Source organism: Triturus cristatus, chromosome 3_2 (genome assembly GCF_964204655.1).
Source record: "Triturus cristatus chromosome 3_2, aTriCri1.1, whole genome shotgun sequence".
Classification (NCBI taxonomy): Eukaryota; Metazoa; Chordata; class Amphibia; order Caudata; family Salamandridae; genus Triturus; species Triturus cristatus.
In genome coordinates, this window is record NC_140584.1 from 512,846,256 (window position 1) to 512,873,474 (window position 27,219).

General features: G+C 40.2%; 1 protein-coding gene across 1 annotated transcript in view; it reads left to right on the forward strand.

Moving 5' to 3' along the window:
* Window positions 1-9,094, forward strand: part of PARVA (parvin alpha) — a 182,041-nt gene extending 172,947 nt beyond the window's left edge. The window contains exons 12-13 of the mRNA XM_085648197.1: window positions 1,854-1,926; window positions 7,597-9,094. Of these exons, the coding sequence (XP_085504323.1) occupies window positions 1,854-1,926; window positions 7,597-7,673 (150 nt within the window). The 3' untranslated portion in view covers window positions 7,674-9,094. The remainder of the gene's footprint in view (window positions 1-1,853; window positions 1,927-7,596) is intronic.
* The last annotated feature ends 18,125 nt before the right edge of the window (window positions 9,095-27,219 follow it).

Sequence of the window (27,219 nt, forward strand, 5' to 3'; positions counted from 1 at the left end):
GTGGGGTGTGTAGGGGTAAAGGGTGGGAAGGTAATGAACTACAACTAATGACTACTTATTAATTAATAATGAATATTAATTATTTGATAATTATGTAAATTGTGTAATTAAGATATTTTCTAAGTTATACATCCGGTTTGGTTTGTTAGGTTTGTAGGGGTAAAGGCTGGAAAGTTCAATATAATTATTAGTTAATTATGTAATTGATAATTATGTAAATTGTGTAAATAATATAATTTTTAAGATATATTTTAGGTGTGGGATGTTCGGTTTTTAGGAATACAGGGTGGGAAGTTAATTAAGAAATTATTGATAAATGAATTGGTCATTCATTATTTAATTGATCATGTAAATTGTGAAATTATCAAATTTGTTCAGTTATATTTTAGGTGTGTGTTTAGTTTGTAGAAGTTAAGGGTGGGAAGTTATTTAATTAATACTAAATGTAAAATTATTCATTTATTAAAAAAACTGTTATTACAGTGTATGTTAATTGTGTTATGCTTTTTAATTTCAATGAAGTTTTATTAGTTGGTTATGTGTGAGAATATAGTGTGATATATTAATTACATTAATATTTGTTTTAATTGATAATTATTAAACCGTGTAATAATTATGTGATTGTTTAATTTTTGTTAAGATTTAGACCTTTTTAAATTGAAATATTTTTATATATTTAATAGTTGTTAAAATATGTTATTTGTTTGAAGTGAACTACTCCCTCTATACTGTTGCACCATCTGGAGTTGTAATAGTACAATTCACCCCATCCGGAGTACAATGCTTTCCCTACTGAAGCACAGACTGGAGTGGGAATAGTAAATCTTAACCCTCCTGAGTCCAACACTTTCCCTAATGTTGTATACAGACTGGAGTGGGATTAGTATAGTTTAACCCTCTGCAATCGAACACCTTCACTGCTGTTGCACCAACTGCAGTGTGACCAGTAATTGTTACTAATAGTATAGTTATTATTTATAGATTTATTTTTAATATTGCTTAAATATATATCTTATTATATTTATGAATTTTTATATTTTTTATATATATAACTGTATGTAATTTTTAAGATATCTTTAGTAAAACGTATTTTTATATATTGTTTACTTCTTATTACACTTAAATTGAAAATATTTTTTTTTAAATCCAGTTTATTTTTATTTTTTATGTGTATTTATTTATGTGTGTGTATACATAGTTATAGTTATATTGTTAAAAAAATATGAAATAAAAGATAAAAATTAATATTTGTTTAATAGTCTTATATTATACATGTGTATATAAACGTACACACTTTAATACATATATGTGTTCAAATATTTATATTTATTTTTAAATATTTAAACATATTTAATTTACGTTATACTAATGGTATATGTTAAAGTATTTAAGTTTCACTTATTTAAACTACATATATAGTAAAAAACTATATTTTTGTATGTATTAGTGTAAAATATTTGTTTTTCAATATTTTTGTACTAATCATTATCTGCATAGAAAAAATACATTCTTGTGATTGATATTTTTGACAAAGTATTTTGTTATCACAATATTTATGGTTTTGATGTTGTCCATGATCCATGACACATCCTTGAGTAGACAACCGGATGGTAAGCAGGGAGCAGCAGTTTTGGAAATAGTGTTATCCTGCACTTGTTGATAGTGTAAAGAAATGGTATGAAATATGAAAATGTGGGTTATACCTTTCAAAAAGACTACATATAAAACTGAGTAATCAATTTTTTCATATAATACAGAGAGCACTTTTCAAAAAATTTATATGACGTGCATTTTACTGTAAATGTGTGGGTTTTGTTTGCTATGCTAAAACCTCTGTACTGATGTTCCCTTAGGTCCTTAATGTTTCATTTTCATTTGAACTGATGCAAGATGGAGGGCTGGAAAAACCAAAACCCAGGCCAGAAGGTAATTTTATGCTTGAGCAATACCGGTTGAGCTCTTACCTTCCTTTGAGTGCCACCAATGTTTCAGATATTCTCATTAGCTGACTATAATTTGCTAAGAAAACTGCTGCATCAGTTGCCTTGAGTCTCAGCTAGCTAGGTTGTACTGGTCTTTTAGAGATGTTATGAATGAATGTATCCAATTTAACTTTTGTAGATAACTTCGATTTAAAGCATTGGAATTTAAGTTGTGCTTCCGTAGTAGAAACCCTCCGTGTTCCTGCTTTGATGCAGGGATTTTCAAGAGTGACTAACTTAGCTTCTTCATGCGTCACATGTAATTAAGTGCACCACTGTTCTCACAGGCTGTCCTGATTTCCAAGAAGCAACAAGTTTTCTTTCAGGTCAACATATAAATAAACCAAGCTCTGCAGTTTTGTTTCGGTTACCTAATAATTCTCTGCATTCATGCAACCACAGAGCTCCTTTTTAAAATAGTTTCTTCCCTTGACTGGAGTGACCCACCTAACTCCATGCCTTAATTTTTATAAATGTTTTCAAATCTATATTTATCGATATGAGAATCCATTACAGACTTCTCCATTCCTTGCTAAAAGCACGTCATGGAATCGTACCAGGTTGGTTCAGTGTTTCATTCTTCACATCAATACTGAAAAAGATTATTCACCATTCCATTTAGAGGATGAATAATGACGTCACTCTGTAAACCATGAGGGCTATCTGCCTTTGTGTGCTTTAATTCACTTGTAGTCTTATTTACTTCTCCACTTGTGATCTGTGCTGCCAAGCTGGTACTTAGTTCCTGAGGGAGATATGAGAAATCAAAAGGGTACACTTAACTGAAAAAAACTGCAAAGCCTACTATAATAATTACTGGATCAGTTTTTCTCCCCCTCCCCTTTTTCTATGACACTACATGTCACATTTTGGAGCAGGAAAGCCTTTCAGCTATAAGCTACAGCCCGTTCTGTTTATTCATGGTTTGTACCGTTTTAAGGTGTAAAAGAGTGTGATCTTAGCAGAAGGAGTGGCAAGTCATTTTTTCAATTTGTCCTGGATTAAAGTGTGGCCTTAACTTATGGTGCAGTGTGGTATAAAGACAATCTTAGACATTATCATATGGAACACTGAAAGGCAATATCATTTTGTTAAACATTAGCTGTGCATTCTCTGTTTAGAAGCTGCAGTATGATATTAAATTTCACATTTTGTACTTCAAGTTGCTGGTTCAGATACCTTTGAAGTTCAAGGCAGAGGGAGTTTTCATAATTTATACATTCTAGACTATTGATCTCCTCCTGATCCTCAATCTATTCTGGCAGAGCCCGAAACGCATACATGGCCGATTCCCGGTGGAGCTGCTCCGACAGTTATAGGGGAGATTGGCTCTGGCACACCGCTATGGCTGGACTTCGGACATTTGTCTCGTTTTCTTCCCCACTGCTGTCTCCTTCCTGTGGATTACCAGCTGTTCTTGGTCTTTCTGATCCTGATTTTCGTTTCTGTTCAATTACTCCTGTATTGTATATTTATTTATTCTGTGTCTCTTATGAAACTTTTGCAACTTGTAACAGTCTGTTTCCTTATGTAAAGCCCCCTGATACCTCCAGGTCTAGACCTGAGCAACATGGCTGATGCCCGGTGGAGTTGCTAGACAGCTAATGAAGATATTGGCCCTGGTTTCCCTCTCGACCGTCACCTACCCAGCCGGTCATTGGGCACAGTTCTTCCTCGTCTCCCTGCTATGGCTCCTTCCTCCCCTTCTTTCCCACACATTCTCTCAACCTCGTTGTTTGTTTACTGTACCTTACTACGCTATTGTAACTGATGTTACTTGTAACGCAATGTTCCTCTGGTATAGGGCTCTGATACCTCCGGGTCTAGCCAGCGATATATAAACCTTTTTAGATGTACCTTGTAATGCAAGGATCCTCTGGTTAAGCGCTCTGATACCTCCGGGTCTAGCCAGTGATATAAAAACTTCTCAAATCAAATAACCTCAAAACTGGTTTTCCTCAAGGTTGAGACCTGAGCAACATGGCTGATGCCCGGTGGAGCTGCTAGACAGCTAATGAGGAGATTGGCCCTGGTTTCCCCCTTGACCGTCACCTACCCAGCCGGACATTGGGTACAGTTCCTCCTCGTCTCCCCCTATTACTCCTTCCTTCCCTCCCTCCTACGAATTCTTGCAACATTGCTGATGTGTACTCTACCTTACTTTCTCTTGTAACTGATGTAACTTTTAACGCAACGATCCTAATTGTGAAGCGCTCTGATACCCTCTTGGGTCAAGTTTGCGCTATATAAAACTTTATAAATAAATAAAAATAAAATACATGAGGATATTACTGCATTAACAACTTTTCATGGAGTCAGAAGAAAAGATGGTCTCTATAGTTGGCAAAAAAGCAGGACAGTCACCCCTGGTCATCTTAATCTATGGAACTAGAGTCAGACTGTAGTCTTTAAAACCCAGCTTATGTGACTTTAGGATAAGGGTGGGCAAAGATGCCTTTATCAGTTGACCAGGATGTAGCATCCCAGATGTTGGACTGACCCACTAGCATCAAGACTCCCATCTAATCTGTGTTTAAAGTCAGAAAATAGTTTGTCATCCTGTTGCCAGTGTCATGGAGGCAGCCTTTGTGTTTGGCTTTTTTAGGAAAGTATGTTCATTCAATCCTGCAACCCTATCTTTAGCTGACATTGTTTGTACCATGAAGAGGACGTCATTTCTCCTTTTATGAACACCATAAAAGAGTTCCATATTTGAACCAGATCCATTTCACATATCCACATGCTTTGTTTTATTTCCTTCTACTTCAAGAATAAAATTAGGGTCTGTGGATCTAGCTACCCCCATACCAGCCTTCATCTTTTCACTCATTTCCGAGGGGTCAGACTTAACACTATGTCCTTGTTTCTGGCAAAAATTGAGAATGTTCAGCAGATACTAAACTAAAGTAATAAAGTTAATATTGGAATAGAATGTAAATTTTTATAATAAAACAAGAGTTCTGACTCTCTAACAAAGCCATCCCTTGTTAGTGGTATGTGCAGTTGTAAAGAATAATGGCTTACATCTCTGCAGATTTCTGTCAAATTAGGGCTAGCTACACAAAGTGAGTATCTACCTGTGGTGTAGTCAAACAAAAACTTTTTTGTGGCAACCTAAGCAGTACTTTGCTACAAAGCACCTCTCTGCATCCAACCACTTGGTGCCCTGCTCTGTGCTGGCCCCACAAAAGTGTTGCCCAGCCACCCATCACCTGTCATGGTCCGCCTTGCCTGACTACTATCCTAATATGCATTAGTGCTTGCAGGAGCCAGAAGGTGGTTAAGAGGGAGGCTGCACATACTTTTTAACAACATACTGCACAGTTGTGGGAGAATTAGGAAATGTCATCTATTGTACTAATTTTCCAATTCCCACCAATTATGTGTTCATTATTAAAAATGTGCACACCTGACACTTCATATGTCCATTAAATTAGAATGCATTTTAAGTTCTCCTAGGAAATTTATTTAGCTCAATATTTAGAACCATGTAGGTTAACCCTCCACTAAACACCTACAATGACTGTGGTGGAGGGAGACAATTAGTTCACCCAAAATCTTGAAAGTACTTCTTTGTCATCTTGCTTTATTAATAGACCTTTCGAACAGATACCCTGATGGCCCTCATCACCCTGTACTTTGTCAACTTCCTGATCAAAAACACCATTGTTTAATGTGTGCATTATTACCATAATTTCTACATCCTCATTTTCAAATATTGTCTTATATCTGGCACAGAGTAATGCAGCGTGCACTAAGGGGGTCATTAGTATGGCGGGCGGACTTTGTCCGCACGCCATACCCCTGGGAAACGGGACCGGCCGCAATGCATGCGGCGGTCCTGCAACTACAATTAGGATGCGCCCGCCACACTGGCGGGCGCATCCCGCATTTGTTACATTGCGGCGGGCGGTGCTAGAAGCACCGCCCGCCGCAATGCCACAAAAGCAAGTTGTGCCTTTCAATGCACAACGTGACATGCGCCACGTGGTGCCTGCCACGCTGTACATTGAAATTTTTGGGGGATACCACAGGTACCACCCATGTGCACCCCCCATCCCCCAGAATCCCTGGGGGCCTGCTACAGGACCCCAATGTTAAAGACCGCATGCCTTTCCGTGGCAGCAACGAAAGGCATGTCCCCGCCTGCATTCTAATATGGATGGCGGTGTCTACCAGACACCGCCACCATATTAACAGCTTTTCCGCCCGGTAGGCAATCAGGCGGATTGCCCACCGGCAGAAAACCGGCGGACGGTCTTTCCATCCGCCCGGGGTCCCCCCCGCCATAGTAATATGGCGGGGGAAGAATGGCGTGCGGGCGGGAAGGAATGTCGGGCAGATTGCCATCGCCATGCGGTCGGTGGCGATCCACCCGACATTCTAATGGGCCTCTTACTTTGAAAATGGGACAAGAAAAGTCACATAATCAGGAAGACAGTGGAAATAGTGAGAACAGTTGCCAGGACACATTTCTGATACTTGGAATGCAGATTCTTCCTATTTGTATTCATGAAGTGATATAAAAGACTTGCTAGTTATAAGAAACAAAACATTTGTCTTCAATATTGACATTTTAGTATAGTCATCTGCCAGAATACAGAATATTAACAACCAAAGGTCTAACTCATTTATTAAAATTGAATCTATCTGGCCTACTTGAAGAATGTAAAAACTGAGTGCCAGGAACAGGATTTAGAGTGTTAACTAATGCCACGTGGATAATTGCCAGTGTGGTTGAAATGGTGCAACCAAGGTAAGTTGTCTCTAATGCCAGAGAGGTTGAGGAACCTGATCGCAAATAAGATGGTAGAAGTTGTTGTCTATATTAGGTTTAAAATATGGTTGCATTCCTTTCTGCTACAGTCTTCCCTGCCTTCCAATTATGTTATGCTGATAATTTGTATACCAGTTTACTTTACCCTAAATGTCACTAAAAGCACTGATGGAAGGATGGAAAAGGGGGACTAAGGGACAGGAAATAATGGGATAATACAAAGAAAATGAGGAATCAGGCTTATGAATTGAGTGGTCTTCTCCAAATTGCTAATAGTTGATTTTACATAGCGATAATGCATTGTGAGCAGCTATCCTGAAAGATATATTAGTTTAAAATGATATTGTCTCCGGTAGTGCACTATTGCAAATATTTGGACATGTGAAACACTGTAGTACAGATTTGAAGTCTCAATAAGTACTCTTTTATTAAATAGATTTAATAAGAAAGAACAAAACTCTTAACAAATGTGTAATAGTACTCTTGAAGATAGTATTAAAACTTCTGATTCTAAAATTCTCTTATCTCTGTTGAATTTTGCAACTTAAGAAATATAAATTAAACATCTCTTTAGTGTTTTTAAAATACCTGTTCCATAATGAATAAAGTTTCCAAAGAAATTAAGGGCATGGTGAGATTATTTTTCCAATGCATCATTTACACCAGATGCAAGTTCCAAATAAATCATTCTACAAATCATGGACATCTAATCAGGACATGCTCGTAAGGTAGAGCTGCATGTAAATGGAGCATGAAGAACATGATAATCATGATAAACAAATGGACGGTCTTCTTCTATGCTCACTTGAGTCTAACTCTGTTTTTTCTCAATTCTAGATATCGTGAATTGTGACTTAAAGTCAACGCTAAGAGTTCTATACAATTTATTTACCAAATACAGGAGTGTGGAGTAAAGAGCTTCTGAAGCATACCATGAAGAATTGCCATCCTGAAGAAACAAACTGCCATTGTATATTTGTTACTTAAATATTTTTTTACATACACAGGAGCAGGGAAAAAGAGGCCTTAGTAAAGTATTGCCTTCTTAGTCAGTCTTCATTGCTGCAGTTGTTAAGTAGCTTACAAATTACTTTCATAATTAAGATGTAGGGGAGAAACTTGTCATTCACCTCACGCCTATAGACAAGTTACCTTACCTAAGTGCCAGATCATTAAAAATGAAGGTATTCAGCGAAATGTCTTAAAAACAAAAAGGGATTAAATTTGTGGCATGGTTAAATGTATCAGTCAATGTATAGACCTGCTTCTGTAATGGAAGATCATGACACTGACATTCTCTAGTGATAGTAACAGTACTTTGCTACTGCAGGGATGTAATTGTATTTGACCTGCATTCCACTGTAGTCTTAATTCAATTGTTGTTTGCTATGTATGGCTAATATCCACTGGATCCAAATGCTAAGCCCCGGAGGGCAGTTTCAGGATTTATGCTATTCATTCGCTTGACAGGAACTTACCCACGGGTCTCATTTCTTTATGGCAATCGGTAGAAAAAGGATTTGTAGCACCTCGATGAAAAAACATTTGTGTGATGTTTCCTTTTGGGAATCCACTGAAAATATCTTTGCCTTGGAAATCGTATTTTGTTATATGTGAGATCGCACAGCCAAACCCGAGGACTTCTGTGGAATGTTAAAGGATTTCAGTAACATCACAAGGCAGTTGCCATATTATGGGATTTGGAGGTACACTATCAGTTTAGGATTGTGTTTTGTACACTAGGTGGATTTCAACGTTCAATTGAGAAAGTATCTGTAATCCCAATTTGAATGAAAACGTTGGTTGACTGAAATCAAATTATATTAGTTCAGAAAAGTCATATTGCATCACTATTATTTTATAATACATTCCAGAGTTACAATGAACTTGAGTAGGAGGGAGCAATTGTGGTTTCAAAATGAAAAACATGCAAATTTTGGATGTTTGTTTTCTCATCTTTTTTCCAAATGGACACTGAGTTGTACAGGCATTTAAAACAGAGCATTTGCTTTAAAAAACAGCCTTTGTATTGAAATAATAATACTTTTTATTTTTAAAAAACCCATTTCCCAGAAACAACGTTTTGGACTCATCTGAAGAAAATCAAAAAAGCATATCTAGTTCTGGACATGATCTTTGCATCAGCCTTCCTGCCAGTCTGTCAAATATTTAAGATGCTTTGTGTTTTTAAAGTTTGTGCATCCAGGGAAGAAAGAAAGAATGGAACAAGCAAGACCAAAATAAGAGAAAGGAATCAAATTACCCAAGCCAAGAATGTAATATGTAAATATTACTTGTAATCAAAATAAAATTTCCATCTTGGCTAGGAAACCGTTTTAATTGTGCATGAGACTTTACTGCAACTTTGTATCTTTACAGACTATCATATCTGTTTCTGACATTTTCAAGCATTATTACCTGAAAGGTGCAGTTGCCATTGGCATTGAATCGGAGTGCTTAGGAAATAATGTGCCTACTCCATCCGATTGTATGCTTAATTAGAAGTGTTAGTTTGGTCATAAATGACTCTTGCCAGTATACTAGTATTTATGCAATCTGAAAGAAGAAACCTCACTGATCTGAATGTGGATGACAGTATGCTTCTGGTAGTCCATGCTTGGTTCAATACTTAAATACTTTAGGGCTTTCTGCCATGTGATTACTTTTGGAAAACGAAGAGTGAATCTCATGTGTGTGTCGGGCAACTTTACCTTTAAGCTTCGGAATTGCACTGTAGAGCAATATCGGGGGAGCAATGGCAACTTGACAGGCATGTGGGAGGTGGAAAACAATTAAGCCAAACATCTCTCATGTAAAAGATAGGTTATGGGCATCATAATCAGACCGAATATTAGTATATTTCCCTATTCTGTTGAATTACCAGTCTAACTGTTCCTCTTGATACCCGTCTTCATACCCATTAGATGTCCATCCTTTGGAGCTGGAACTATTTTGAGTAAGATTGTAAAATTAAACACCTAGGCAGTCTAAGCACAAAACAATATAATATTCAATAGAAAAACATAAAAGTGATAGAAGGAGACACAACATACAGTATATTATAAAAAAATATATGAAATTTATTATATTTAAATGTTGCAATGATAAAGGTAAATTGATGATGAAGGACTATATGATTTGAAAAAGTGATTCAGACAAAAATTAAATAAAATAGACCGTGCATTATACAGTATACAACAAATCACATCTATAGTCAATCAAATAACAGAATATAAATACAGAAAAATGAAAATAGGAGTGGCGAAGACCGAGATGTTCTCAACGCACGTTTCGACGCTAGCAAAGCGTCTTCATCAGGAGAGCCACAGTATCTTTTGAATCTGTATCGATAATTGAGCGAGACGATAAGTAAACACGTGAGGTCCAACCGAAATTGACAGGCATAGAAAATACTTCCTAATGATAAAAGGCGTCGCTAATGGCGAAGAATGAGCCAAAATAGTCAAAATCCACGAAGGAAGAGATGTCAGAGCCGTCCATTACAGGTTATGAAGAATACCACTTAAATCGCCTTGGAGTTGGACTTTGTCCACTATAAATCAATAAACAAATACAAAAAGCAAACAGATAACAGTGGCCAGCCATTGATTGAAATGCCGTGTATAATGATGGTGGAAAAAAGGGTTGCTCATTATTATTGAAACTTTCTGGAGGCGGATCCTACTGGACACTGCCTTCTTTTTCAATATATATTGTACATCATCTGTTCTGTAACAATGTTTAGGATCGTATAGTGGTGTATGGAAAATCAGTTTTTGAATCTTATTTAATGTCATAGGATGAATACACAGAACATGAGATACCATGTCTAACTGTTTTGAGATGTTCGCTTAAGTTTTGGATTTCATTTTGGTGACAGATGTTCCATAGAGTTTTGGTTTCTTTGGGTTAGTCTTGTTAAGGTTTATTGTCTCTACTTTGCCTGGGAGGTTTTGGTGAGGGGAAGAGCAGCAGGCAGTGGCTTTCAACCTTGCATGCAGGGAGCAACACAAAACATTATTTCTTGGTAGATACGATTGGCTGTATATCAGAAAACATGATGCACCCCAAAGTAGTTCCAGCTATTTTCTGCTAAATTCGGCAAATACCACAGTCATTGGATAACATAACATAACACGTGTATTTGTAAAGCGCACGTTCACCACTACGGGTATCTTGGCGCTGAATAACAGATGTTTATTGTTACCCAACTCAATGGTACTCATTTTATCGACCTCAGATGGATGAAAGGCTGAGTGGACCCACCGGGATTTGAACCTGTGACCATGAGGTCGAACACAGGCCCCTGCACCAGACGCATTAGTCCACTGAGCCACCAGACCCGGCTAGTATAGTGTGAAGTGTGAAATCGTTACGGATTGGCCTGCACACTACACAAACTCAATTCAAACACAGGGATCGGATTCCTAAGGTAGATTTGCCTCCCACCAGTACAGTTTGACAACAATACAAGAATACTTTCTCTCAAAACTGAGTATTCCCAGGGATTTCCCTTTCATGCCGCAATTATGAGTGGAATGATAGTGCAAAACATTGCAAAGAAGATGGATGATTAAATCAGCATGTAGAAACATATAGAGCTAGGAGCATTAAAGTCTATGATATGTCTCTGGTTCCACAGTTAGAAAACATGCAAATGAAGAAAATCTAGTCCAGTATAAGGAAAGTCACACTCAAGCATAGGACTGAGCAAGTGGCTGTAGTACAATGTACCTTTACAGATGCAAGGTATGAATACAGTAACTCAGCTCAAATACCTTTAGTCCTTGTGTCAAATCAGGCACACTCAGACCTAATCCTTTTAGCATCAAGCTCGCTGGAAAATTGCACAATTATGGGATTTTTAGAAAAAACTGATTGATTACTCACTGCTGGCCTAATGGGCCAATTTGCTGAGGTGTATCAGCACCCTAATATCCAGTGCCACAGAACATTTGACACAATAATTAATCACATTCAGTTCTCTGTGGCTAACTTCAGACTCAACAGAGTCTGAATAGTCTTCTCAGACTTTAATTTAACACCAGCCTTAGCACAGCTGTTCGGATCACTTAATATGCACAACAACTATTGGGAATCTGGAGTGAAGCACCTAGAGTAGATAGTATTACTTGCCACTAGTAAGTAGTCTTCATTGAGATAGTCACTCATAAGAAGTTCAAATAGGTGTTATGGGCAAGTATTGAGGGAAATTATTTCTGAAAGTAAAAAATACAGCTTTCAGAATATGGATTGATGCCAGCATACAGTAATTCCAAAAATTACACTTTTGGTAAATCTGAAATTTTGCAGATTGTTGATTAATTTTAAACATCAGTCCCTATAAGAAACATGCATGCCAATTAGCACTTTGTGGGAGCTCTTCAAAAATTACCACAAGGAAAACCTTTTCCTATTTTCAATTATACTAAAGTGCAGGAAACCATTGGACATTTTCATGGATTCAAGCATAACTATAATTCTCAACCCTCTCGTTCCCTGAGTCTCCATTTCAACCATGTGCCCTTTCAAATCCCTTATCTCAGTCTCTTTCTCTCTGAGACATAATGGTACATGTGTAGAAAAAAAGTTCACTTGTAATCATTTGGAGGAGGATGTGAAAGTAATTTATGTTTAACAGTGACTTTCACAGATTCCCAAATTCATTGTTTGAATCCGATTTCGGTCAGCCGCTTCTCTTCTTCAGATGCAGACTGCTAGTGCTGAATATTAGCAACCCATAGTTCTACATATAGATAAAAGCTGGATAGGGTTTGTGCAGCTTAAAGCACCCCATCAGACTACAATCTAAAACAAAATGAATACTTTTTTTCTATTCAAATTATCTGTGGGATCCTCAAGTATTTCATTAGATGTATGTTTTTTAGAGTTTAATGGCAAACTATGTGTAAAATGTGCATAACGTTTGCTTCTCTATTATGCTATTGCGATTTGTTTCTATTCGGAACATCCTTTCCCTTCCACAGATAAGCATTGCCCTTTTATTCATAGACGCTCTCAGACATTGTTAAATCTTTTTACCACAGTGACTGAGAAAGGCTCATAAGAGCACATACACTTATCACAAGGGATTGATATTTATTTATATCAAAGGTATGAATATATTCACTATGCTATAGGTAGGATTATTATCACTCTACTTACTTAGGAACTGCATTAAATAAGGGTAGCTAGAAAAACCCTAAAACTACTACATTGCTCATTTAATTGTTTAGTGTTGAATTTATATTTTCTAACAAAGGTGTATACCATACACATTACTGCACTCTTTTTTGCACGATGGTATAATGTCTGAAGAATTATTTTGAATTATGTAGGTGCTAAACCATACTGTACCACTATCCAAAATATTGTTATATAAAATTCACTTGCCAAATGACTGCTTGTGATTTCAGTCAAAACAGTGATGTTTTTAGATGGATAGTGATACTTTAGGAAGGATGTGCAATACAAAGTCCATATAAATGGATTTTTATACTTTCCAAAACCTTCCTTTCAAACCTTAATTTATTTTCATAAGAGCGGTCATATTGAAATTATAGTCTCTGTGCTACACTGAAAACTAGGCATACAAATCAATGAACATTTTATATATACCTACAGCTTATTTTCTGGCTTTTATCATCCTCTCGCAATGACACTGCTGCATTGTGGCATGGCTTGCAGAGTTATCTAAAGAAACGTCGGGCACATTATGTTGCTCATCAATTGGTTTCTAGGAGACACAACTGTAAAGCACTAAAATGTCTCTTATGTTTTCCTACACAGTTACGGTACAAGGAATTTATAGGAGATGCAATTATTTTCTGTCTTTGTTAAATAGTATTTCTATTACATGCCTTTATGTTTTTCTCTCTTTATGTATGGCCACTGTTAAAACTTGCTCCTTTTACTCAGATCAAAAGCTTTGCCATAGACGTAGCGATATGTAGTTCAGTGCTTTTGTTAACAGACAACACCTCTGTTCAAGAGAGCATAATTAATTTAGGTAATTTCCTGTTATTTACAGCATGCACGTTTTACTTGTTTGTTACTTAAAGGAAATAGGAGCAAGAAACTCTTTTTTATATTCCCTTTAAATGTGTTATTTCATACAAAGTAGAGTAATTTTGTTTTTATAAATTTTTATTTTTAACTTTGTTAATTCATATGTACATTTATCAAGGGTACTTTATTTTAATGGCTTCATATATCTGCTGAGAAACATTTGATAGAAGCATGAACGTATTAACCAGTGCTATGAGTTAAAAGCAGCCTAGTGTCATCAAATGGGAATTGTTTTGAAGTGTCGCTCTTTATCAACTGCTCTGTACAGCTTTGGGTTTTCACTTTTTGAGGCCATGGAGTAGCATGAAGAGTACTGTGGAAGCAGTTGTTTGAAGGCTATGTGCATATCTTTGCATATTGGAGTCAACTCTGGTGCAGGAGCTATGTGAGTGCATGAGAATGCTTTGTATGCTTCGCAAAAATCTTAGGGATATATCAGTTTTAGAAATGGATCTTTCATTTATGCTGAAAACATCACATTATAGACCTGGTCAGTTTCGTATCAGTGTTAAATAATTCTAAGACTTAAATAAGAAACTATTAAACCTAATCAGTATATATGTTTGAATTAGTCTTATTATAGATTTCACTTTGTATGTTGAACCGCATCTTCAGTCAATGCAGCAGGCCTATTTGTGCCTATTTTTGTGAATGCATGTCTTTTACATGCATGCTTATAGTTCTCTCTACATAGATCTAAAGGATATTGTTCATTTATATAAATGCACATATGTTTGTGTTGTAACAACATTTTAGATATTACATTTTATTGAGTTGTTTTATCATGTTATTAAGTGATGGGTCGGCACTGCATCATAAGTGATAGTTTAGTATTTGTTGCATTGTTTTGTAACTTAAATGTATGTATCTCAGTGAATTCATAAACTGCTGCATATATTGAAGTGTACTTAGATTGGCCAATACTATCTACAAAACCCAAAATATTTTAAGTGATGTAAAAGGCCTAGGCATCAAAGCATACTTGCTTTTTAGTTGAAATATGTATTCTGCTTTATATACAAAGTCTCTCTAAACTGTCAGCCTCACAGACCTGAAAGACAAAGATGGTTCAGGGCAGGAGCAGTAAAGCAATTTCATAGAAAGACGTACATTCTGCGAGCTTTCCAATGTGGTCTTCATTTACATTGTACTTTTACTATTCACTATATGCATGTTAAAATTTCACATTATTACAAAGTAGGTAATAATTCCCGGAATGTAGTTTTAAAGGTCATATGGTTTTAGCTCCCATTGCATTGTTTCGCCTTCCAGAAAATGTACTTGCACTCCATGCCACTTAAGTGCCTGCCATGACTTGTCATATCTACCTGACACAAAGTGTTGTGTTAGTCCAACTAACCACATTTCAACATTTGTGATGCTTTGCATAGCTGTTAGTTAATTCACATATGCCATTCTGACTCTGGGTTTTGAAACCATCACACATTTTGCAGTTTTGAACTTTAACACACATACAAGTTTGCAGTGTGGTTTAAAGTCACATTACATAATGTACTGTAGCTTTGCACAAGTATTGACTAATTTTAATAGGGCTATATGTTTAAAACTGAATAGTTTAAAAAAAGCTAGAAACAATATCTTGATCTACATTTATGTAAATAGACTCTGGAATTTAAGAATGTGATGCTGTATATCTGCATAGTCAACATGTGATGTACATTTGTAGCATGGTATATGTGATATGGTACATGCATGACTTGATAGTTAACAGTATATTATAAAGTATATATCTTATTGATTAGAGGTAAAAATTGACTGTACTTAGGAAAATAGCAGTATATTCTCTGCATCAGTCTATTAACTATGCTTGTAATGATTGCGTAGTATAACATGAAGTCAGCTGCATTTTATATAGACTTTAAGCATGATCAATGGAATTATGTGAGGCCACAGCATTTTCCATCACAACTATAAAAATGCTGCATTCTGTGCTGCCATGCAGTATTAGAAGGTTTTTCACAAAGGTTTATCTTTCAGGTGCTAATTGCTGTATTTACTAATGGGGTAACACATTTGCCCAGACACTGTTAACATGTAAAAAAAGATGAGCTAATAAAGTAATAATATCACAAAATGTGCCGCTTACACCAAATAATTCACCTTTTCTTGCAGCATAGTTTAGTCAACCCTGCTACATAATTTGGCCATGAAGCATAATTCCAGTGGCCCTGACATTATTTTGTTTGGTAAAGTATCTTAATAAAAGATGTTTCTTTGAGCAGTGTCTTTGAGAGCATCATAAAATTTGAAACCTGTATTTCTTCAATAGAAGTGTGATTAAGCTGCATAAAAATAGTTGTTTTTCAGTAAGCACTTTCATTAATTAATAAATTGACTAACCATTTTCTACATTTGTAAATGTTTTGCTTTTTAATCCTACAGAATAAGTCAAATAACAAGTAGGATAAATGTGCACAGCAATAATTTCATCTGTGATGGTTGCAACCTCTTGATTTTGCATCTTGAATCTAATCATACACTTAAATGACAATGAAATGACTTGACACTTTATTAAAGAGCTTTTTAAAGATGTTGTATTCTATTCTCTAGCAGTCATAAATGTCTAATTGGTATGCATGATAGTCTATTCTTATATTAGCCAAACTAGTAAAACTATAAATTTTATTACATTCATGAAAGAACATGGTAGAAATAAGATTCAAGTTAAGTGATTGGAAAACAAAATTTAAGAATTTGGGTCTTGAGAGAGGTTCTTGGCAAAGGAGTCAGAAGCCTCTGAGGTAGAGGGTGATAGAATATTTACATCTTAGTCCCTTTATTTACATCTTAGTCCCTTAAGTTAGCATCCTCTGTATTAGTTTAGCCAGGTGTTCATACTCTCACCAACTGTAACTCTCCATTAAATTACATCATTAATTCTCCCATTCCAGTCACCAGCTCTCTCACACAGACACACACACACATAGAATGTGGACATGCAATATATTACACGCTTTCTTAGAACAACAAAAACTAATGAATACTGAATCTGCAATAATTAAAAATATGCGGCACACAGTCTGAAATAAGACATTCACTCAACAGTCACTCAGGCAGACATGTCACAATCACCCAGCTTACTGACAGGTACCCTATCAAACACCCATAGAGGCACAAAAAAAAGCACATTTATGGTAATTTCACAATAGGTCAAGGAAGATCCTATTACCATTCAGTACATGAGGCACCCAAACTTCATGACAAAGAACATTGAGTTGTGAATCTCAAGTTGTGGTGAAACCGTAATATAGATGAAGCTGAAATGCAATGTCCTGGTTAGCTTGAAAGGCCATTTCTTCTAAGAAGACTTTTTTTTTTATATAGTGCAAACTTGACCCGAAGGTATCTGGTATCAGAGCGCTTTGCACGAGCACCAGTTGCGTTACATGAGGACACATTCATTTTTTTTGTTAGGCACAGGTAGATTAAGTGATTTGCTCAGAATCACAAGATGTTGCGTGTCCTTGCCGAGACTCAAACCTAGTTCCCCAGATATGAGGTCGACCGCCCTAGCCATTAGGCCAACTGCTCTCTCCCAAGACTTTATTCGTAAATTTGATATATGCAGAAGGAGTCATTATATTCAATATAGTCCTTAGTCATTATAACACTTTCCAAACACTATTAAGGTCCACAAACCAAATCTAGATGACAGTTCTCTAAATATGAGTGTGCCTCGATTCCATTAAGTTACCGGCCATTTGATTCAGAAGCAAAGAGAGAAAAGGGGGTCCATGTGAGGTGTATGAATGTGGAAAAGGAAGGAGTGGAAGGCTTGGCAGAGACTGAGGAGTATCCTTACAAGACAAGTTTGTGGTATGACTATTACATTCTCATTTTTCATGTGAGTTCTAACATTGAGAGAAAGTGCCTCTTATTTGTGTGGGTAGCCACATTTGTTCAGACTGATGCTGCTGGTTTTTTAATTTTGCACACAAGGGCACTGCTGTCCTGTCTTCCGTGTATGTGCTCAGATCCCTAAAGTATGGTAACATTGGCTAACTCCTAAGTGCCATTAAGGCCACTGTACATAGTGAAGGAAATACACCAATGGCATAGAAAATATAAATGCCACCTGTGGATTGCAGCATGTTGTACCATCCACTAGGCTGGCAAAGGAAGATGGATTTATATCTACTTGTATAGCCTGACTCATGCTGCTTTTAAACCTGCAGACAAACCAGTCACAATAACCCTTTTTGACAGAAAAGAACCTTAAATTTAAATATTATACAAGTCACTCCACGTAGGCCCTTGAGCACACAAAATAAGGTGCCTAGTATTTCAAAGTGGTACATAGCATGTACCTACAGTGACTAGCCCCAAAAAGCTATTTTCACTTTAAAGGGCTGCAGCTGTCCTATGAGAAAAATGAGAGCTCATAGCATAATTGTAACCAGCTATGCTTGATGTGGAACAAGCTACAGTAATGATTCTAATATTATTTTTTAATGTTTAGTATAAAAATAAACTGAAATGGTGAAATTGGATTTTTTAATAAATATTTATAAAATGTAACACTTAAAAAGTTACACTTCTTTGCATTGAACCTTAGCATTAGCCTAGTGGCAGATGGCCATGCCAGGGCTTCCGATTAATGAGGTGTGAAAAGTGCTCACAGAGCTCAAGCCTTTCCACTTGAAGACCTGAGTGTGGGGTATCTGACAGATCGCAGCTCAGGAAGGACAACTGGGAGGGTCCAAGAGCCATTCACTTGAAAAACACCAGGAAAAAGCCGGTCCATTCATTGTTCAGTATAATGGGAGACCTGGAGAAGGGCCCTCTATAGCCAGCTTAGCACCAGTCTTGTGGGAGGGGGAGCTGCCCCAAAACACTCATGGTGCAGCTAAAGAGAAATGGACTGCTCATTTCTCTAAGCACACACCTGGCTGGCCTACAAGATTCTGTCATGTTGAATTTTGCCTCAGAATAGTGAACTAGGGATAGTTTGTGTGAGGCAAACAGAACATGCTGTAAAAGTAGGAAGGATTGCCCCTGGGAACTTTTTTCTCATTAGTTAGTGAGTGTCCAGGAGTCAACCCCACCCGTTAGCTTGTGAAATCGACAAACCTGGTACACCTGCAGGTCATCAGAATACTTTCTGGACCTGTGGAAGAATAGAAGAGGACTGGATCTGCTGTTTGAGACCTGGGTGAAGACCAGAAAGGCTGGACCTGCTCCCATTTGTACCCAGGACTAAGTGGGCTCCAGGGATCAGTTGGATCACCTCCTGTTGAGCTACAGTAACACAGCAAGAATTTTTCCTGAAGTCTACAGCTGACGAGTAGCAACTGAAACTGGACAGGACACCTCTAGTAGCCTGTGCTGCAGTGGGTTCTGGCCTCTAAGTCCATGAGGTCCAGAGAATCTCAGAAGTGACCGAAAGGAGCTGCTCAGGAAACTCTGAAAAGATGGAAGTTAGAAAATATTTGGACTTGTAAGACCTCCAGAGTGTCAGCAGGACCTCACGACAAAGATGTCAAATTTTGATGTGACCCTTGTCACGTACAGCCCCAAGAATGCCCAGCTGAAGGATTTTGAACACCATAGAAAAGACTTGGGGCCTCATTACGATGCTGGAGGTCAGACCGCCAACAGCCCTTCGGTCTGACAGCTGTATTATGATACTGCTGATTGGACCCACAGCTGTTGGACGCAACACCGCCGTCTCTGCCAGGATAATAGATCCCGCAGGTCCGGTGGTCGGAGGAGCATCCCAAAATGGTGGCAGTGCCAAGGCAGGCATCGCCATCAGGATTATGGTATCCCTTTCCGACAGCCTTTTCACCATGAATGGATCATAGGCTAATGAAAAGTGTTCCTGGGGGCACATGTAGTGCCCCAATCAACTCTGTGCACCATGTGCCATGCACGACATGGTGCATGGCACATGGATGTGCAGAAGGTGCTGCAGGGCATCCTCATGTGCTGTGGCCTTTTTCCATAGCCGCAGCATGGCCCCCGCAATGGTACAGATGACAGCAGTCAGACCGGTGCATGCTTGTCAAACAGTCTCCCGACTGCTGCAACAGCGGCCGGCGGTCCAACCGCCTAACACCGTAATCAGGTCCTTAGTCCAAAGATATCTTCAGCAGGGGAAGGTACAAAAATTATCCACCCAACACGAGGATTTATTCTGCTGCAAAATTTTTAATTCCTGTGCTTGGAGCTTTGACTTCATTCACGTCAGTCATTTCTTTCTATGATCCCTAAGAGTTTTCTGTCCTTGGGAAGTCTATGTTTGGGGATGTCAATCCATCAGTTTTGTGTTGGTGGTGCTTTAAGGTCAAAGTAAGGTCCTAATTCAACCAGGGACTGATCTGAGATTACACCCTGCACAGTTGTGCATTGTGTGACTTCAGAGATTAATGTGCAGGAGGGCAGGGACTCCTCTATCCTTGAAATATTCCACTGTACACATGAGAGAATGTGAAGTTTTTTTTCACTCAGCTTGATTAATCGCCTAATATCACATAGATCATTGTCTTCCATAATATCTGAAAGAATTGGCCTGCCTTTGTCTGATGCACTTAACTTATCCAGTATCAGAGCAGGGTTTAGGTTTCAGATCTTTCCTACAACATTGTGTTGCTTTGAATTCTGCCAGTCACCTAGATATCTTGGAGAAAACTTATCTTGATTTGGCCCATACATCTAACATACGAGGTTGAATATAATTTTTTCTTGAAATAGATGCATTTCCTTTGGGGATCAGTCAATTTTTGGATTTTTTGAGGGGTATTGTCTATTTGAAAAATGTATCCACTCTACATTATTTGTACTGCCAGGTGTTGTAGCGTGTGAACCTGGAGTGAAAGGTGTACAGCTACTGTTGGTATGGCCAGGTACGGCCTAGGCCCCCTCCTCCCTTCTCAGTACCCAGATAGTAACACGTTTACCATGAGAAGGACATTTTTGGATTAGGGAGTCGTAAAACCCCCAGCCGTATTTATTAACAAAAATTTTTTTTAAACAAAAATGTATATACATTATTTACTTAATACGCAGAAACCATTGTATTACATTGATTACATTGATATGTACAGATGTTAGATTCCTAACCTTAACATATCTCTAATACAAAGATATTCCTAACTGAATCTAAACCTATCATATTCAAATAATCACAATATCATTTAATTTTTAATATTTGAGCCTACGGCAAGGTCAATAACTGGCGTCAGATCCTTATCAAATTATGCCTTCCCTCCAACTGGAGTGCGCATGCGCAGAGGGCCTGTTCACTGTGAGGGTACTCCCCCCACCCCCCGGTCACCTCAAACGCTCTGTAGATTATCTCCATAAAGGGGCCCTTGCAGTTATGCGCCATTTACTTGCGCCATTGTGCACGTGCGGGATGGCCAACCAGTCTACTCGAAAGCGTAACTCCCACTCCCATCCAGCCAACCGTCTGTAACTGCCCCTGGAGTTCTATGAGAGACCACTTGTCCCTTCCCCTTGGGCAACCCCATTCAAGAATTACAACGCCCTCTAAGGACCTTAAATTTACTGCTCACCAATCATGACCTTACCGCCACAGGCCTGCATAGTTGACCGACTATCAGGCCCCACCCAATGCTCACTTGAAAGGTCATGTCCTGTCTCTAACGCTATCCAAGCAACAACAGAGTAAACTCTACCCCTATAATTGAAAGATGTACAGTGTATCATACATTAAAATAAACAGAGAATGACACTCAAATCGGATTAAGGTAATATGGCATACAAACACTTGAAGTCACCAAACTGAATAATACAACTCTTTTTTTATTTCATTTGTTAATATCACTTTTTATAATACATAAATAGAATTTGTTGGATTTTTTTTACAAAAATAATCACAATGAATGAATCACATAGTGCATTAAAACAAAAAATGAAAGTATTCAACACACACAGTAAATATCTGAAATTTATACAAAAAGAAATATGCCACAGAATAAAGGAAAAAACAGGTTCCCAATCAGGGGAGAAAAGAGAAAGAATGTTTTTGATCAAAACTACATACACTCAAATTCGAACAGCTCACATTCATACAACATTACATAATTCATTCAACAAAAGACCAAAGACACTCGTGGGCCCAACTCAAAGCAGTGGCATAGGTGATCCCAAGGTATTCTGATGGTTATTCAGGATAAATGTCGAGACACTTATCTAGAGTACATAATCAATGGGAATGGAGAGGGCCTAATTAACAATGCTGACGCGCGTTTCGGTGAGACAACTCCAGCTCAGGAGTACCACCTTCTTCAGGGCGTAAGAGACAAACCCCCACAAAATGGGACCTGCGTTGAAATTGAAAAAGCAAGGGGATGTTCCGTGCAAATATGTTCTAAATCAAATTTCACTAGATTCCACAAGAGCTAAAGGTTCTAGGAGTAGATCAATCAGGCAAATATTGTGTCTGGTTCAGATCCTTGTAGGCGCTGCCACCCCTTCAATGCTTTCCTGACCATAAAAGTATTGGTGGGATCCCTCTTACTTTTCACCTGTGCAAAGAAAGAGATTGCTGCCACATGTCTCCTAGCAGCTGCCGCTGAGCGTCCTTCTTTCTGCAAAGCCCCCAGGTAAGCAAGAACCGCCCCTGTGTCATACCACTTTTCCACCCACTCCCTTCCCAAAAAGGTACAGTATGGCCAAAACGCCCCTTCATATGCCTTCCTGGTCCTGGGTGCTAGACTAGCTGCCATGAGGTGTGGTAGTTCTGGGAAGTGTGTGGGATTCTCTGCTGCATTCGGGAGGTGTGCTCTGAAAACCTGCACCTTGAAGCGAGAGAGTGCGTCAGCAGCATGATTCAGCACCCCTGGCACATGTTTAGCTCTAAATTGCATATTCAATCTTATGCATAAGAAGACTATTTCCTACTCCAAACAAAGGATCATCTTACACCTTGCTGCTTGCCGATTGATGCATTCCACCACTGTCATGTTATCTGACCAGAACACCACAGATTGATTACGCAATCTCTCCGGCCACACTGACAATGCCACCCAGATGGGGAACAGTTCCAAAAAACCAATGTTTTCTGTCAAGCCGCTCTGTACCCACCATGCCGGCCATCGCTGTGCCACCCACTCAGTACTGAGTATAGCGCCAAATCCCTCACTACCCACAGAGTCAGTCATTAAACCCAAATCTGCAGAAGTGGTGAGTGGACCGGGCCACAATACCATGCCATTGAAGTTTTGCAGGAATGCCAACCAAATCCGCATATCCTGCTTAACCTCAGCTGACAACCTGGTGTGGTGTTGTTTCTCCTTGAGGCCTGACATGGCTTGTGAGATGGATCGTGAGAATGGTCGTGCCATAGGGATAACACGCAAAGCAAAGTTCAGCTGCCCTACCGTCTGCTGCAGCAAGGTGACCTTATCTTAAGCCAAGCATTGCTGCAACCCTGTCCTGAATTTAATGATCTTCTCTTCAGGCAACCGAAAACAACCCTGGAAGGAGTCTAGCTCTATCCCCAAGAAGTCTATTGTTGTTAATGGCCCAACTGTCTTCCCTGGTGCAAAAGGGACCCCAAAAGCCTGCATGAGCGTTCAAAATTCCTGAAGCCCACCCACACTCCCGAGAGCCCGGCAACCCCAAGAGAAGGAAGTCATTGAGGTAATGCAAGACAAATTGGTACCCGTCACCTGCCTAAAAACCCATTCCAAAAATTAACAGAACTTCTCAAAGTAGGCGCAGGAGACCAAGCACCCCATGGGCATACACATATCCATGTAAAATTTACCCTGAAACTAAAAACCCAGAAGATGAAAGTCTGACGGATGGACCGGCAGCAAGCGGAAAGCTGACTCAATGTCTGACTTTGCCAGCAATGTGCCAGGACCCAAACACCTGAGCATCTCCACCGCCTGATCAAAAGATGAATATTTTACACTACACAAGTCATCACTGATAGCATCATTCAAGGATTTCCGCCTAGGTGCAGATAGATTATGTATCAACCTGAACTCTCCCTTCTCTTTTTTAGGGACCACGCCCAAAGGAGAACAGACAAAGTTCTGTACCGTGATGCAAACAAATGGCCCTGCTACCCTGCCCAATCATAGCTCTTTTTCAATTTTTGTTGCCGCCATACTGGGTTTAGCCCTTACAGAGAGCTGGTTCTTGCATTCTGGGGTCCTAACATATTCTGGAGCGGGAATCCTAAAACCATACCTGAAACCATCTAGTAACAACTTGGCGGTTGAAGGATAAGGGAATCTGTTTAACCGTGTTGTCAATGCCGTTACTCTAATGGGCGAGCATGCTGTCTGCAGTGCAATACCCCTACTCCGGTTTATTTCTTCCCTTATCCTTTGACTTTTTGTGACACCTGGACTCAGGGTGTGATGTATTGGCGCATAAAGAGCATGCATGTTTGAACTTACACATGCCTGCAGCTCTAGCACATGTGCGTCTATTGAAGTCCCAACATGTCCCTTTTCTCCAACCCACTGCTGGAACTAGTGGGGGAACCTGCGGGGGGGTGTGGCCGAAAGGACTGAAAGAACTGCCCCTTGGGATTATTTTGAGACCCACACCCAAATTGGTCTAACCAGGCAATCATATCAATTTGATTCCAAGAGAGCGAGGGGTCAGACGCCTTTGCTCTCTTGAAACTCTTGTCATACTCCTTCCATCCTACCCCACCATATTTGCCATGCGCCCCAGTGATCCTGGTCTGGTAGCATGCCATTTCTGCTTGCATATTGGGGAAAGGTTCTGCCATAATTGCCATGTAAATTGAGAAACCTCTGACTCAGTTATTCAAACTCTCCTCAATCCTGTACTTCAGCAATTCGCTCGCCCATTCCCTCGGGAGCATCCAGTCCTTCTTTTTCTTGGCCTCCTCCCTTTCTATTTCATCAAGCTGCAAAGAGAACATACTGATATAACTCCCTTTCCAGACTTTTTCTTTAACTTCCTGTGTGACATGTCTTGCCAAGTGTTCTCTAGGGGTGCGAGCCTCCCCCACACCTAACACAGGCAACGCCTGTTGCTTACCTAATGGAGCTGCCCCAGCTGGCTCTGTCGGCTTCTCCTTCGCAATGTCCACACATGGGTTGTTTGCTGGTAGCTCCTTGTTGGTCTCCACCGGGGTAGCCCCACCCTCTTGGATGACAGGGGATGGTGTGCCCCCCCCCCCCTGGCTTATATCCCTGTGCCCCATCCAACTGAGCCACTATCTGCCTAGCTTTGGCGAGCAAATCCTCCCCATTAACAGATGTCCCAGCTGCTGGAGACCAGTTACCCACTTTCCCTAACCAAGGGAGAACCGCTGCTAAGTTTGACACTAAATCATGGGGAGCTGGACCCCCTCCCATGAGGGCCATTGGTGGCTGTGGGCTACTACCGGTTGGGATTCCAACAAAAGGGACAACTGGGGCCTGTGGGCCACTACCCATTGGGGCTCCAACCATAGGGGTAACTGGGGCCTGTGGGCTCCTACCTGTGGGGGCCTCACCCGTGGGGGCAACTGGGGCCTGTGGGCTACCCCCACTTGGTGCTGGGTGCCCACCTGTCCCCAACGGAGGGACAGCCCGGATGGACATGGTTCTTCCGTGGGGCAAGGTACTGACCCCGGGGCCACTGGTATAACAGGTTCATTTGCCGCCCCTTTCTTGGCTCTACTCCTTTTTGGAAGGGGGGGGAAGGCCGCCTTAGGAGTCACTATAGTATGCATCGGCCTATCTTCTACCCCCTTCGGCCCATCTATTTTTTTCCCTGAGGTCCGCAAGAGCCAGCCCCATCTTGTCAACCTTCTTCAATCTATCCTCCATAGCCACCATTTTACGCATCATAGCTTCCATCAGCTTCTCCATGCGAGAAGGCTGTTCACCCCATTTTGCCTTACTGGCCATTATCCTTACCCAAAAACTGTAACATTAGTTAACGAAATGTGTTAGTGACTACCCCAACTCACATACAATGCCCTCCAATACTGAGACCAGGCACCCTTGAGATGTCTAGTTAACACACCCCACAGCACATCGATGGCGTTGGAACACTGTCCAAGCCCTTACCTTAAGAACGCAGGAGGTACACAACAGGCCACTAGCACCCAAGCAAACGGAGCCACTCCGCACCAGCTAATCTAGTGGGTCAGGTGAGTAATCTCCAACCCGCATGGCTCCCGGAAGAGGTGGTATGCAGGCCTCTCCGTGTCCCCTTAAGGCCCTCTTATGATCAAAGTGTCTCATAAACTAGACTGCTGATCCCCTGCACTTCGGAGAAGTCCTGGTGTTCTTTGCCTCCGTGACCACGTACACATTGCTGAGCTCCTTGGTGCTTGAAACCTAGCATACCAAAAACAGATCAAGTGCAGCCTCTAGGTGAGGCTGGTGAGCTGAGCTGCGTGGCTCCCTAGATCAAGGAAGCTGCCCAATCATGCCCTAATAATGGGAAAAAAGAAGTTGCACATACCCTGAGCCCCTAAACAGCCCGGCGTCTAAATGCGGTGCAACAACAATGGGGAAATACACTGCTCCCACTAGCGCTGCTCCTATGCACGCCCAGCACCACAAACTCACCACCGCTTAGTCAAAACGCAGTAAATTCATAGGCAACAAGCAGCTGACTCACTCGCGCTGCGCTCACTGTGCAAACGATTATCCCCCCAAAACATTACCCTGCAACAATGCCCTCACAAGCGCATTGCTCGCGCTACTAGAACCGGCCCCTCAACAATACAGGATGGTCTGAAAGCGTGCTGCACATGCCACTAAAAACAGCTGATCCACTCTCGGATCGCGCTACCCAAACCTGCTTTCAAATGTAGGCAGCTGATCGCACTCTCATCCGCCGCTCTGCCTCGAGTGCCCCTGCCGATTCTCCTGCCAAACAGCTGATCGAGCTCTCCTCTACCGCTCTGCCTCGAGTGCCTCCACCGATTCTCCTGAACCGCCGATGAGTCCTACGAACTGTAAGGGAAGACACCGACAAGTGCAGACCCCTGGAAAATAAAAGAGAGGAAATTAAAATACAGCCTCCTAGCGAGGCTGGTGTTGCATAAGGCAGGGTGTTGGAGCGTCGAGCAAAGAGGCAGACTCCACTGCTCCCCAGCCTTTAATTACCCACCCCCAGATACTAGGCCAGGCCGGTTCTAACCGGCCTAGTGTTGGGCAGACGTGCGACCCGGAAGTAATTGTAATCACTTCCGGGGCGTGCTCCTGAACCCCGACCAATTGTTGGCCAGGCGTGCCTGTGGTGTCATCATTGCGCGCGACAGGCCCGCCCCTGTGTGGTCATCGGGGCCGGCACGACCGCCATACCTTTGGCGTGGCCGATGCCGGCCCCGCCTCTCTATTACTTTGCCTGCCAGTCGCACCATCATTTTTCAGATTTGGATGCAGATAGGTAACTTATTGTTAGAGCGTGATG